Below are 15,317 nucleotides of genomic sequence, written 5' to 3'. Positions count from 1 at the left end.
GTAATTTAAGGCAAACGGTTAGATTGCAAAGGTATGCAGTATGAAAAATGATTGCGCGTTTGCTGACGTCATCAATATGCGATTAAGGGCTTCAAGATCGACGTAATCAAAATGAGACGTTTGTTTACATCATGGCGGTGGCGTCAGTGGATTTCAGGGGTGAGATTTTGACAGTTTTATTGTTCAAAAGTAGTTTGTTTGCTGTATTTTATGATGTTGAAGGTTATGAATTTAATCTACACATTCCTTTAAAACAAGATGTACCGATTTGCTGTTGGACAGTTTCAAATATCTTTATTAAGGTTAGCAACGTTAGCATGTAAGCTAACTGTGACAACACCGCTAGTAGCTGAAAATAACGCAGCTGTTATCGGTTGTCATCATGGTTGTCATTCAGAATTCTAATGTCAGAAGACCGCGGTGAAGTTAGCTTCAAGTTTGACGTTGGATATTCGACAGACATTTACACGGTCAGCGATAAGTCTTTATGCCGTGAAACGATTAGATCTTGTGAAACGTGCTGTGTCTCATTGGTCTGGCTTAGTAACATTGAGAAATGGTTTTGGGTATTTTGACTAATTTACCTAGGAGCTATTGAAAAAACTTGCTTAAATTTTGATTAAAAATGTAATAAAAAAAGACAATGAATAAACAATGCGAGAACACGCATGCTGTTCATTTCTGTTGTAAATTATAGAAACAGTTTTATTCGTTCCTTAACAATAACAATATATTTATGTGTTTCAGTGTGAATGACAGCAGGCTTTGTTTGCATATTTTTTTGGACTAAACTGTGTAACAATGGCAGAAGTGTTAGAAGCTGAGTAGAATCCAACAAAATAAATACTCAGAAAACATATTAATATTAAATAACACGCCAACGATTAATCTCCCTAATTAAAATCTTACACCGTGAGGTGTGATGTTGATGTATGCTGCAGTAACATCATCTTTTCGATTGTCTCCATGTTTGATGGCTGCATGTTGACTCCTCAGACAACCTTCTTGGGATATCTTGGGTCGACAGCGGCTGGGTACCCATTCTTAACCCTGGAAATGTTCTGGATTACTTTTCTGAGCGAAGTAACCCGTTTTATGACCGAACCTGCAACAATGAGGTGGTAAAGATGCAGCGCCTCACCCTGGATCATCTCAAGTACGTTGGTTACACAAAAGATGAAACTAGGTTTAAAATTACATATCACAAGTCATTTTCCATACATTTTTTATTATTGTTTTAAAAAAAATTAAAACTGCATAGAGTTCCAATACAAAGTAAACAGAGGGAAATCTCTGTTAAGAGTTTTCCTGATGTATGGAAACTCATTTATTTTCAGTCAAATGGTGGGTGTGGAGTACATCCTTCTCCATGCTCAGGAGCCGATCCTCTATATAATCCGTAAGCAGCAGAGGCAGTCATCGGCACATGGTGAGCAGCACAACCAGTTAAAGGTGACAAACTGGTTAGTTGTTTTTCTCCATGCACACCAACACTCTTCCTGTGTTTACTACATCAACAGTGATACCACTGGCAGACTACTACATCATAGCAGGAGTGGTGTATCAGGCCCCAGATCTTGGAACGGTGATCAGTTCCAGAGTGGTGAGCATTATTTTACTAGAAATGTAGTTAATGTTGAAGTTTTGGGGCTGTTGATTATTTTATTACAATATTTGTTTTAGCTTTCTGCAGTCCACGGTATCCAGTCTGCCTTCGATGAGGCCATATCTTATTGCCGCTATCACCCGTCCAAAGGCTACTGGTGGCACTTCAAGGATCAGGAGGAGAGAGGTTAGGTGTTTGCCATGGGGTGTTCGATGTTTGTCCTGCTGGATTCAGGTGGCAGATAATAACTGTGTGAACTAACATTTTATTGTTAACAGAAAAAGCTAAACCCAAGTCCAAGAAGAAAGAAGAGCCCAGTTCTCTGTTTCAGAGACAACGTGTTGACACACTTCTGTTAGACCTCAGATCCAAGTTCCCGCCGACGTTCTACCAGGTACATTTTATATTAAATTCATATGAAATTATGATTGTTATCTTTAGAATGTTGTTCAGATTGCTCATTTGCTTTTTTAATATTTTTGCTTTCAGCCCAAGCCTGGTGATAAGCCCATTCCAGGTATGTTGCATCCTTCTGCACAAGTTAACCTGTGATAATATTTGATGAACACAATGAAAGTTATTTCCATTTTAAGTTGGTGGTATTAAAAGTCCAAGGCAGATCTGAGTGAATGTGTGCACTTGTGCTGCAGTTGAGGTGAAGAAGGAACCAGAACCAGCTTCAGACGCTGTGAAGCAGGAGGAGAGGGAGCCGGCCACCAAGTTGTCAGCCTCGGCTCCGCCCACTAAACCGCCGCCTGAGAAGAGAGCGCGCCTGCAGTGACCCTCCCTCCGCTCTTGCCTCAGCAACAAGGAGAAATTCTGCTTCATATTGATACAACATCAACAGCTTGTCTCCGCTGGAGTTTTTATTTTTATCTGAAACTTCAACTTTTCTTCTTTTGTGAACTGAACAGACTCAGAATGATGAGCAGCTTTTCTTCTGTTTTGGTATTGGCCACATTTAGAGCGGGAGCAGAGGTCAGGACAGGGGTCACCTGCTTGGACTTTCACGGTGAATAAAGTTTAAAATCCTTCCCATCAGCACTGGTGTCGGCTTACGCACGGTAAAACGCCATACCCGTTGAGTGGAGACGAGCTCAAACATCTTGTTTCAACTTTGACCTGTGCATTTTTTCCTCTAGTTTTAACCACATGTACAGAATTTTCTTTCCATTTGTAGTTTCATCAATGTTGATTAATAAAAACTCTCTTCTAACCAAGAACAGATTCTAAAGTCTACCATGTTTTAAAAATAGGTGTTTAGCGGTCGGTAAATGCCCTGTAATCCTAGGATCAACATGGATAAACTACAGTTTGGACTAATAAATGTCTCAGTTTTCATATTTAAAACTTTTTACATGATTCTGTACTGCCATGTGTGTCTTTACTTTTAAGGTTCTTTTAATGGTTTTTAAGTGTCTTAATGGTCTTGGGCCTTCTTATCTTTCAGAAATGCTTTTACTATATAAACCCTCACGGTCTCTGCGCTCCTCTGGCAGCCGTCTCCTAGCTATCCCTAAAGTTAAGACTCACACCCACGGCGAGGCGTCCTTCAAGTACTACGGCCCTCGCCTTTGGAACCGGCTGCCAGAGGACCTCAGGGCCGAAGGGAATGTCCAGGCTTTTAAGAATAGGCTCAAGACCCACCTTTTTAGCTTAGCTTTTAACTGATCACTATTTATCTATAAATACATATTTATCTCTTTTAATTTTATCATTTTATTTACATCTAAGTGTTTTTACATAATTATGTTTTCTTTAACTATCTTTATAATCCCTTTTTATCAGTTACTTTTTATCCATATTAGCTTTTGTTATTTTACATGTTATATATTTTAATCCTCCAGTGTTTCCTCTGCGGAGCCCTCTGCCTTGGGGCCGGTGGTCAGGGGCGGCGGCGGCTGGGGCGCTCCTCGGGTAGTGCCCGGGCACTGGTGGGGGTTTCTGCCCTCCGCCACTGGGCGTCATGGGCCGGTGTCTTGGCTGCTGCCGTGAATCTGTTACTGTCAGGGCAGATTGATGTGTCGTTCATTACTTGACCCATCTGAACTCAGCCTATTGTTTCCTTTGGTGTTGGTGTGTGTGTGTGTGCATGGACGAGTGTGCGGGTGATTGTTTGTCCACTTTGGAAGTTGGGTGCGGGAGGGGAACCGTAATTGTTAATTGTTTTATACTTGGGGAGGGGGACTGGGATGGGAGTATGGGATCTATGGGGCCATTTTAATCTGTAAAGCACATTGAGTTGCATTTTTTTTGTATGAAAAGTGCTATATAAATAAAGTTGATTTGATTTGATTTACTACCTCTATAAACACTCCAAGCATAACAAACCCGTACATCTGTTGTCTGTCAGTGTTAGGTCTCAGGAATTTTGTATCTACAACAAGTTGTTTTAAGAAAGGTTCCCATTTGTGATGTCACAATCAGGGAAAGTAGAATAGAACCACCTCATATGCAAGAGAGAGCTACTGCAGGAGGAGCAGCAGCTCTACTCGAAGCCCCTTCAGGATATCAGAGCATCTCAGCCTGAGCGGGATGGGTGGGCATGGCTAGCTCCAGCATTTTTTCTTAAAGTGACAGAGCCCTGAAACGGCTCTTTCTGGAAGGTACTGAAACTCAAGAATAAAACTGCTGAAATCTCTTTATGTGAGAGGGTTTTAGTTGAAAGAACTCCATAAGCACATTTGGTATAAACCATGGAGCTGTTATAACTTGCAATATGTCCCCTTTGAGCACATTTTTGTGGTGCACTGAACAAGAAGTAAAACCAATTTAAAAGCTGAGTCTCACATAATCTCCTGGCTACTGCTTCTCCCGGGATTTGTCGGGTTTAACACCCACACCGTCACCAAATTGTGCCTGGGTTTTATTTTAGGAAGTTGGTTTTAGAAGATATTTAGAAGCGCCGGTTGAGGATGTGCATAATCTTGACTGAGCCCTCTTGTCGATGGGAAGCACCATACAGACTCTCAGAATGAGTCACGCTTGGCACTACACACGAATCGCCTTATTTTCTGTCACGATTTTCCAGATGTACCAAACAATTGTAAGACATTAATCAGAGAAAACGGCAACTTTGCACCAATCTTCCTCTGTTCAGTCCTTGTACTTCCTGCAGCATTTCAGGCTGTTTTTGACGTATTTCTTGGATAGAAGTGGCTTCATCCTCCTTATGTCTTGCCTTATTGTGTGACCAGAATCTACTCACACCCACCTGCAGCCAAAGAGCTTCCCAGTGGTTGTGAGACAAACCTAATGTCATCCTCAGGAAAAAGGTGGTTCTTGTGCTAGCTGGACGGTGGCACAGGAGTTAAGTGCTCGCCCCGCAATCGGAAGATTGCAGGTTCGAGCCCCGCTCAGTCTGTCGCTGTCGTTGTGTCCTTGGGCAAGACACTTAACCCACCTTGCCTGCTGGTGGTGGTCGGAGGGACCGGTGGCGCCAGTGCTCGGCAGCCTCGCCTCTGTCAGTGCGCCCCAGGGCAGCTGTGGCTACATTGTAGTTCATCCCCATCAGTGTGTGAATGTGTGAATGACTGATTGTGTTGTAAAGCGCCTTGGGGGGTTCCAGGATCCTAGAAGGCGCTATATCAAATACAGGCCATTTACCATTCTGCACTGCTATAAATCTCACCTGGAAGTTCTTGATGATTCTCACAACCGTTTCAGAAATAATTTTTTTTTCAAGTGTCAGATCTGAGGCCCAAGAAGACAATTATTAGAGGCGCAGCTGCTCCTTTTTTGTCTGACGGTCATCCTGCAGACTGAATGAGGTATTTAAGCTGTATTTGTTACAGCATCACCTGCACCTATAACATGAAGCAAAGTTAGTGGACAAATATGTTCCAGTGTAACAATGCAGATAATTTTTATTACATAAATTTAAACCTTACTCATGTAAGACAATGGCACTGTTGTCTGGGGTCAAAGTGCTAAACCCAGTTAGCTACAGAGCTCCAAACTAGGAGCTTTTAATTGACTTTATAAGGAGGAGCAGGAAAATTGTCGCCCTTCAGTGGTGAAATTGTTAATCTGTTAAATCGTTTAAGAGTACTTTATAGTCTCCTAACTGTCTCAAAAAAGCATAAAAATGTATAATCGTTGTATCCTCTTGGAAGTCTTATGAGGTAGAGTGACCTACATTTAAGTTTGAATAGTTAGCCTACTCATTGGAAACACTTCCTGTAAACTACTTTATAATAACCTACATCAGTGATCTGATTGTTCCATACGTTCCTAAACGAGCACTTCGCTCTCAGACTGCAGGTCTACTGGTGGTTCCCAGAATATCTAAAATTAGGATGGGAGGCAGATCTTTTAGTTATCAGGCTTCTCTCCTGTGGAACCAGCTCCCAGCTTTAGTCTGTGAGGCAGACACTTTGTCTACATTTAAGACTAGGCTTAAAACATTTTTTATTTGATAGGGTCTATGGTTAAAATCTGATGTTAGCCTAAATCTGGACAAGTGGGGGAGTAGAGGGAGGTGGAGTGTACAGTCGGTAAAGATGGCTCTCCCTTGCCCTGCCTCCAACATGCCTCCATCTAAATAGGATAGATTATCCAGAGTTTTCTTTGTAGTTATGCTGCTATAGGCTTAGACTGCTGGAGGATACACTGACCACTTTCCACACTCTACTGCTTTCTTCTACTATCTGCTCTTTAACTGTACTGTTTTCTGCAATTTCAGCTGTTAACTTTATTTTCTCTCTAAGTGTTTTTCTCCCCAGAAGAAGCTACAATGCTGTTCTGCTGAGCTGTGGTGGCGTCATGGAGGGAGCCATCGTCTAGCACACTGCTGCTAACCACTTAAACATTCTCTCTCTCCTGATAATAACTTTTTGCTTTCCTTGACATTGGACGTGTTACTGCTAGTTTACCCATTTAATTATAGATCCACTAGGATAAATACAATAAAGTTGATCTCACCAAATAGAATATTTACTAAGACATCACAATAGAACTGTAGACACATTATTGTGTGTGTGTGTGTGTGTGTGTGTGTGTGTGTGTGTGTGTGTGTGTGTGTGTGTGTGTGTGTGTGTGTGTGTGTGTGTGTGTGTGTGTGTGTGTGTGTGTGTGTGTGTGTGTGTGTGTGTGTGTGTGTGTGTGTGTGTGTGTGTCTGCTCTGTCTTCTCGATCCCCAGTGAGCCGTGGAGGATGGCTGCTTATACTGAGCCAGGATTCTCTGGAGGTTTCTTCCTGTTAAAAGGGAGTTTTCCTCTCCACTGTCGCTGCATGCTTGCTTAGTATGAGGATTGCTGTATAGTCACTGACACTAGTCAGTGACTTGATGCAATTTGCTGGGTTCCTTATGTGACAGTGTGAGCGTCCTGTCACAATGACCCGATTGATCATGCGCCCTGGCTACTTGGCCAAGGGGATGTCCCTTTGGCTGACTGGTTAGAGTGTATGACTCTCACCCGGGAGTCTGGGGATCGAATCCCGCCTGGGCCCTCGTTTATTCACCTTGCCACGCTTATATAGGACACATTATTTCTGATTGGCTTAATGAACTGTGAATTGGAATGTTTATTATGTGAAGTGACTTGAGACGACTCTTGTCGTGATTTGGCGCTTTATAAATAAACTTGAATTGAATTGAATTGAATACCTGACCAATATGGCAGGTCGGGGTCCTGCCTGTTGCAATACCAGAAGTCAGTGGTCACTAGTTTAGGAGTGAGATTAGATTCAGATCTCAAATCTGAGACTCACATTAATAAGGCGGTGAGGTCTTGTTTCATTCATTTACGACGGCTAGCTACAATTAAGCCTATGCTGTCAAGACCTCACCTTGAGACAGTGCTACATGCTTTTGTTCTGTCAGGACTGGACTGGACTATGTAACACATTGTATTCTGGTTTGAGTCAGGCGGCACTGAAGCAGCTACAAATGGTCCAGAACTCTGCAGCTAGACTTTTGACTGCGACGAGGAAAACCGATCAATTTACCCGGTCTTGACCTCATTACATAAGACCCTTTTACTGTTTGTAAACAATATGACGTCAGCGAGAATGCGCGCGCAGCTTGGCAACAGAGAATGGCGTTGTGTCAGGCTTTATCAAGCTACGCTGCGGGGTTATCACCAGCAAATCTTGAATGTTATATTTTTAAACTCACTTTAACGAATGGCAACAGACTCCCGGATCCCTGTGGCATTACGGAATGGGTGGAAGATGTAGGTGCGTGGCCAGATATCCAGTGGCCCGATTTATATACGTTTTTAGTGGAGAGGCTCAGTAAGTACACACATGAGAAGCTACGAGCATACAAATCGTTAGATGCATACAACTATGTTGTCTGTGGCCACGTACAGAAAGTAAAATATCACGACATAGACTCTGAGTTTTGCGTCTTGAAGGCAGAAGTCCTTCCTAGCCAAAGACAAGGACACAAGACTGCTATGTACGAGGCTTGGGTCATAGTAAACAAACCAGAGAACTATGTCTTCACAGCCAACTGTACCTGCATGGCAGGGTGAGTATAGCATAGGTTTCTTTTTTAGCGTGCTCAGAGTACAATCGTGTTAATTTTAGAGAAATACAGTTTATACTAATATGCAGTGGGAAAATACAGATGAATTAGAAAGAAATGTTAATTTCATTTGCAAACCAGCAAACGCAACTTACTTTATTTAATAGAACACACGTTAACCAGCTTTCTGGTGTTATCTTAGTACATAATTACCTTACCTGATATAAAATGGGCGCTACAAACTTGAGCATTTCGGATCGTGTTTTCAGTCCAGTTTTCATCAACCCTTTTGATGGCCTGCAGCCACAGACGCCTCCGATTTTGTTGAAATGCATGTGCTCCCTTCTGATTTCTGTAAAGTTTCAGTCCACTGCTTGAAGAGAAGCGATTCTGGCATCCATACACGCAACAACCCGACATTTTTATGTGCTCAGAACTTCAAAACAAAGGGTTTAAAACGCTGTTTTAGTATCGAGTGTGAAGCCTTCACTCTCGTTGCCAGGCTGCGCGCGCAACTTTTGATGACGTAGGTAGTAAAAGGGTCTTTTAAGTTTAAGATCTTTCTGTATGTCTAAAGCCCCCCCCCCCCCCCTCTCCATCTGGCAGCATTGTTGAAACATTATGTGCCATTACGGTCTCTTCGTTCTGCTGAGCGGGGGTTGTTGGCTGTTCCACATGCCAGGTACAGGGGCAGAGGGGATCGGGCCTTTTCGGTTATGGCCCCTACTCTGTGAGATGACTTGCTGCTTGCTGTCAAACAGTCATAATCACTGCAGGTTTTTAAAAGTCGACTGAAGACTCCCTTTTTTTGTTGGGTTTTTATGTAAGTTTATTCTGTTTAATCCATTTTCACTGTTTTGTTATCTGACTGTTCTTTTATCTTTTTATGGTATTCTATAGTAATTTATGTTCAGTGCCTTGAGCTCCCATAAAGGCAGTGGAAGGTGCTATTCAAATAAAGATTGATTGATTGATTGATTGGTTGATTGATTGAATAAAATGCTACTGCATGTTGAATTCGCTCTAACAGTCTTTCTCTTTTATTTAGCTGAAAACACAATTAAACCCTTATCATTTGCGACGCAGGCTAAACCCCAACTAGCTATTGCACAACAAACTTTTTTAATTGTCTGTAGTAAGGAGGAGGGACTTGGAAAATGTCGCCCTCCAGTGGCGACAAACTAGATCTACAGTTAGATTATGTTAGAACTTTATAGCCTCCTTGTCTCAATAAAATTTCAGTCTTTTCTCGTTTTATTTAGTGTAAAATCACAATTAACCCCTTATTAATGTAACAGTATAGGGGTATAATAAATGCTAACCCCAGCTAGCTACAGTGCTACAAACTCAGTTTTTAAATGGCTTTATAAGCACAAGGAGGGAAATCGTCGCCCTCCAGTAGCGACAAAGTGGAACTACAGTTAAAACATTTAAAAGAGAATTGTTTTGCCTCCTTATCTGGGAAAAGAGGAAACAACATCATGGGTAACACTTTACAATAAGGTACGCAAAATTGTGCTTCGTTACTAGAAGAAGACGATATTAGCGCCTCTCAAAATAAAAATCATGAGACGCTTCACAAAAACAAATAACTTACAGTGTAAAAATATTTTTTTAAATGATTGAAATATGTTTAGAATATGTTTACTAGGGAACGACTTAGGGGTAATGAGTACTGAAGCAGGGAAGAATATGTAGTTAACCAGTATTTACTTGTGAAAACGCTCATCGGTCGTATTCAGGGACTAATAGGTAGTTAACTAGTACTTACTGTTAAACACCCAACAGTCTTATTCCGGGACTTCAAGATTATCATTATCTCAGCTCAGCTGATGGTTAGTACGAGAGTAAACGTTAATGAAAACATATAAGGTGATTTTAATTTCCACTTTCTCACATTAAGCTGGCAAAAATAGGTGTCGCTGTTAGGTCACGTTAGGTCCTAGTCACTGAACTAGCTCCTTCTAACTCAGTCCATCAAGCTACATTTATTTTACACGTCTTTAATTCCAACGAATACACTTTACGCCAAGAACAAAGAGTACACATGGGCTGAAATGAGGTCGTTTAAAATGCTCCGCGTATTGTTTTCCAAGCGCTTCCATTGCTAACCCGTATTAATTCCACGAAGAAGAACTTTCCCGCAGGGCGTGGTGGGATACGGAGTCTCCTGAGTGGAGGACTGAAACGCTGCTCAGCTGGTCGAGCTAGCAGCAGAGAAGAAGATGGCTGCAGAGGGGATTTTCAGGCCACTGACTGAAAACAGAGCTCCGTTTGTCACGTTGAATGACGACTAGCCTCCGTGTCACCCCGGTTGTTCTGTCGGCTGCTTCCGCCCGGATTTTTCGGAGTGGATTAAACAACATGGGGTCGCAGACGCTCCAGATCCTGAGGCAGGGGGTCTGGGCTTCAGTAACGGGCGGATGGTACTACGATCCCGATCAAAATACATTCGTCAACGCTTTCCATCTCTACATCTGGCTGTTCCTGTTGTGTTTCCCCTTCACGCTCTACATGGTTGGTGTTTTATTTTTATTTCCTTTATTTCTGTGCTGGTTCCCACCGCTGACCGTGCAAGTTATCCGTTAGGTTAGCTGATACTAACGGGCGGTCTCGGTCTATTATCTGGCGCGGAGGCAATGTAAGCTCTTTTAACCATCAATATAATCAATGTTTATAAACAAAAACAAAAAAACAAATCTTCTAAAAACTGTTTTCCACGTATTTGTTAGAAGCAGCGCTGCAGAAGTACACTTTATTGTTTTGGGTCTTTGTTTAAATTATGTTTTTACTGTTTAAATAGGATATTAATAGTTGATTTCTAAGCCTCAGGCTGTATTAGAAAATGTAAATGCCCCCACCCCCTTTTATCCTCGTTTGCTTTCGGTTGATGGTTATTTTTTTTAGGTAAGACCAGTTTCAGATGCTGCAGGAGGAGATCCTTAAAACAGACCTGTTGGCTTCTGTTTGAGTTTTTTTTTTAAATTATTATTTAGTCTAAATGTTCTAACAGGATTTGTTTTTGTTTGTTAAAAGGGAAACAGTTGCCTCATCCCAGATGTCCAGAATGGATTTACCTCATCAGCAGTGCCTGCTTATCTTCACAAGGACATGTGATTAAACAGTTGAAAAGTTCAAATGTGCTTTAGATAATTCTGTTTAAAAACTAATCCATCTCCATGACTCCACATGGAGTAAAAGGCTGATTTACTGAGCTGGAGCTGCAGTTTCAGACGGTTTGACATTTCAGTTCTATTCCTGGTTAGAAATGTGTCGGTCAGCTCGCTGGTTCATAAAGAGCTGCTGTTGTTTATAATCACTGCAAACAGATGCTAGAAAGGTTTGGATGGAGCCGCTGTAGCTCCGACACTCACAGCAGACACGCAGACCCCAGGTCAAAGCCTGATCTCCATTAAGGTGCAGCATGATGGAAGTGTGCCTGTTCTGGGTTACTTCCTGTCATCATGTCTGCAGTAAACAAAGCACCAACATGCACAGCGATGACACATTATTACCCCTGACTGCTGGAGAAAGGGGGGCTTCTATAAAAACATTTACTGGTGTTACTTTGCTTTTGCTCTAACCAGACGTCCCTCTGTGATGTTAGGCTCTGCCACCCACCATGGTGATCGTGGGAATCTACTGTGGTGTGATCGCTGCCATGTTCCTGCTGCTGAAGACAGTGAATTACCGCCTCCATCATGCCCTGGACGAGGGGGAGGTTGTGGAGCATCAGGCCAAGGAGAGTCAGGGCCGGAGAGGTGGCACAGAGGGGGCGAACGACGGCGGCGTGACTCGCTGGGAAGACAGCAACGGCCCGGGGTGAGTTATGTGGAGCTGTAGGAGGAAGACGTCCCACCAGTGTGTCTGAAAAGGCTCTGTGATGCACAGTCATGCTTCCTGATGCATGATGGGAAGTGATCATATCCACTGACATATGGACCAACTTTATTTGATTTAGTTTCCAGTTTTACTCAATGCAACATGATAAAAAACAAGTAATAACAATAATACTCTAATAAGACATAACGTAGGGTCCTATTTAACCCAAACTACTTCAAGCTCAGTAGCAGGTCAGCTAATGCACTGATGATTAACTATTCTGCACTCAGTCAGGCTGACTCCATCAGGGCTTTCAACGTTTGCTCGTTTCCTTCTTTAGTTTTTCCATATCCTTGTCAGCAAAAGTCTCGTTTATCACAAAATGATTTTAACTACAGAAAACCAACTGAATCAACATTATATACCATTAGAAAAGCATCAAAAGTGGAAAAAGCCAAACATCAGCCCAAAGATCAGCAGTAATGTCAACAATCTAGACTAAAGTTGACCAAATTGAAGTGATCACCAACATCTTTTAAGCATAAGGTTAGAATCTGGGTCCTTGGTGTCCAGTTTGTGCTCCTTTATTGTTCAGCGCCTGTATAATGGTACAGGAACCTGTGAAGATTCAGCATTTTGCTGCCTCAGAATCGCAGAAACGATTCATATTCACATTCCAGAGAGACGAGCGGATAAACGAGGCCCAGCCGCAGGGACAGTTGCCGCCCCAACTTTGCCTCCACATCAGGTTATCTAAGTGTACAGCGGAGCAAAGCTGATAGTAATTAAGGTGTTGTTTTAATCTGACGATTTACATCTCTGGAGTTTTTGTTGATGTTTTGGTTCAGCGTGAAGGCTAGTTAAACCAGCATGTCTGGGCTAAATATAGACACGGATGTGTTTTTTTCCACTGTTTTAGACAAATGTGTGTGTGTGTGTGTGTGTGTGTGTGTGTGTGTGTGTGTGTGTGTGTGTGTGTGTGTGTGTGTGTGTGTGTGTGTGTGTGTGTGTGTGTGTGTGTGTGTGTGTGTGTGTTTCAAAGGGATCCTGGAGGGGGTATTGAAATGTCAGATTTCATCCAACAAGAGACCCCACCAGTGGACTGCAGCTCGAGAAACTCCTACATTGGGATGGAGTCTCACCAGGTAAGCTCTGATTGGCTGTCATCCTCATCCATCTTCGCCTGTTGGCCCGTGTGGTTGGTTCAGACTGTTGACTGAAATGTTTACTAAACAAACCAGGCCCGTCTCAATGAGTAACTGAGTAAGATCCGCTCTTAGTGTTGAAACATCGACGTTGCATTAAAAAAAATTACATTTCCTAAGATCAGACTGGAAATAATATTAAAAATAATAATAATAAAGAACAGCTGGTCAGATTCATTTTAGGATTCTGGGTGAGAATTATTAGCTTATTTCCTTTTAGGAGAGACACGTTGTTGCTGATCTTCCTTCTGATAAAGTGCAGAGATAGTAGCGTGATCTGAAGGTCAAAGCAGGTGAAGATAAAGGTTGAAACGCTAGCTAACTGAGCTTGAGCTGGGTCTGTGATTGAACAGTTGTCTGCTCATGTCAGTTAGGGATGTGATGCGAGTTCAGAATGCTGTCGAGGACATAAAAATGATCCTGATCGATGTCCCTTTTAAATCTTTATTCGTTGCTTGTATAAAGGCAGCAGCTATTGGAGTGTGTGTGCGTGCATGTGTGTGTGTGTGTGTGTGTGCGTGTGTGCAGGGTGAGACAGAGGTGTGATCCTCACACATCTTGCTGTGAGCAGCAATCTTTTTCTGATCTTCATAGCTTCGTCGCTGTTGTATTCTTTGGGATATATTTAACCTCTGAGTCCCACGAGAGCAGCGTTTGAGTTAATAATCAGCCAGGCTGTGTGCCTCAGCTGCTGCCGCGAGCTGGCAGAGTCCAAAAGTCTTCTCCTTAATGATTGTAAACAAACACAGACTGCTGGTAATTCAGAAAGAAATCATTCTTTTGGATTTTGCGCTCCATGCTGATCACAATACACAGATTTTATAAAAGCTTTTGCTACGTATGAATATCCCTGAGATCAGCAGACCGAACCCCTTTTTTAAGCCAAACAACTTGACCTACTTTCTTTTTCTACACATTGCAGATCGCATCTGCGCATGGAAGAGCAGCCGTTGTCAAAGGTAAATACTCATCACTCTGTAAGCTAATCTGAGATCATTCACCAGAAACTCGGTGTAACATTTTGCATTTGAAGGTGAAAGAATGAACTAATTAAAGCAACACTAAATGAGTTTCCTGCTTCTCCCCTCCCGCCTACTGGTGGAAAGCAGCATTACAACTGTTGTAAACAACCCTGCTGCAGCCTGCTGTAGCTAGCGTTAGCAACGAGCTAACACCAACCACAAAAGTGTTAAAGAGCAAGTTCACTGAGAAAATGTTTTTATTATGTTGTTTTTTTTATGTTACCCATTAACTGGGTGTCTTAACTAGCAGGCTAAAACGTTTCCTGTGTCAAGCCTGGTTCATGCTTCTCCGTCAGCTCCGCAAGGGACAGACACGCACGGATTGACGGAAGCGTTTTGCTCTCATACTTCTCCGTCTCCTGGAGTGTTGCAAAGCAATTGCCCGGCAGGACAACAGAGGGCGTAGCGCTGTTCTGTGGTATCCTGTCATGTATCGGTCCAAGATAGTGTGTTTATATTGTGTTTTTTGTGTATATAAGAGACTTTTAACACGGACATATTTGTCTCTCATCCTCCTCCACCTCTTCATGCGCTACCCACCTCTAAACCCACGTTTCCTGTCATTTCCGTCCACAAATTAAACGTTTGCTGCGCATCTTTTCACTCCTCCAGTCACGGGAGGATGAAACGTTCATATTTTTAGAGTTTTTTCGCGATATATTCTTCAAGCTTCTCCGTGTCTGCCGCTAGTTTTCCTCGGCTCTCTTTGCAATGGCGGCGCTGTAAACAACAGCAGCGTCCTGACCAATCACAAGCTTGTGTAATCCGTCTCGTTCGACGGATGCTTAAAAAAGTGGGCTCGACTCCATACGTACTTGCATGCCTGCTGGAGCCCTACGCAAGGACGGATAATGGTGTTGCGTGTCTCCGCACTGACGCAGACGGAGAAGCATAAATCAGGCTTTAGCTGCCGATAAAAAATAGATGAGGAAACTCGAATTGGAAAAGACGTTCAACTCTAGGTCACACTAAACATTTGCATTCATGGACTCACCCATCTTGGCTCATGACGCAGAGGGCTGTTGTTTATTTAGAGTCAAAACAGCAGAGAACGTCTCAGCTAGTAGAAGCTAACCATTAACATTAGCAGCTCTACAACATGGCAGAGCTTCTTTAGACTTATGTTATTTGTGGAGATAAAACATCAACGTTTGGTTGTCGTAAGCTCCCTCTCCTCTGGCTCATGTCTA

At 42.5% G+C, this 15,317-nt stretch overlaps 2 protein-coding genes across 3 annotated transcripts in view; both read left to right on the top strand.

Moving 5' to 3' along the window:
• The first annotated feature begins 73 nt into the window (after positions 1-73).
• On the top strand, positions 74-2,829 carry med6 (mediator complex subunit 6). The gene is made up of 8 exons (XM_015969209.3): positions 74-159; positions 997-1,156; positions 1,338-1,429; positions 1,521-1,603; positions 1,684-1,792; positions 1,885-2,000; positions 2,096-2,123; positions 2,257-2,829. Exons 1-8 carry the CDS (start codon positions 132-134, stop codon positions 2,385-2,387), a joined length of 747 nt encoding a protein of 248 aa, XP_015824695.1. The 5' UTR covers positions 74-131; the 3' UTR covers positions 2,388-2,829.
• A 7,417-nt stretch (positions 2,830-10,246) lies between these two features.
• The window catches only part of pcnx1 (pecanex 1), a 29,959-nt gene continuing 24,888 nt past the window's right edge, over positions 10,247-15,317 (top strand). For both annotated transcript variants that reach the window (XM_015969162.3, XM_015969161.3), the window contains exons 1-4: positions 10,247-10,595; positions 11,686-11,900; positions 12,943-13,045; positions 14,028-14,064. In XM_015969162.3, coding sequence (XP_015824648.3) covers positions 10,365-10,595; positions 11,686-11,900; positions 12,943-13,045; positions 14,028-14,064 — 586 coding nt within the window. In that variant the 5' untranslated portion in view covers positions 10,247-10,364. The remainder of the gene's footprint in view (positions 10,596-11,685; positions 11,901-12,942; positions 13,046-14,027; positions 14,065-15,317) is intronic.

Source organism: Nothobranchius furzeri, chromosome 18 (genome assembly GCF_043380555.1).
Source record: "Nothobranchius furzeri strain GRZ-AD chromosome 18, NfurGRZ-RIMD1, whole genome shotgun sequence".
Taxonomy (NCBI): Eukaryota; Metazoa; Chordata; class Actinopteri; order Cyprinodontiformes; family Nothobranchiidae; genus Nothobranchius; species Nothobranchius furzeri.
This window is presented reverse-complemented; position numbering and strand designations above follow the sequence as displayed.

Bases quoted from the DNA above. Each gene is read 5' to 3' on its own strand.
- med6 (XM_015969209.3), top strand. From the start codon at position 132: ATGGCGGTGGCGTCAGTGGATTTCAGGG. The intron at 1,430-1,520 runs GTGAGCAGCACA...CTACATCAACAG, and splicing joins GAGGCAGTCATCGGCACATG to TGATACCACTGGCAGACTAC. The intron at 1,604-1,683 runs GTGAGCATTATT...TATTTGTTTTAG, and splicing joins CGGTGATCAGTTCCAGAGTG to CTTTCTGCAGTCCACGGTAT.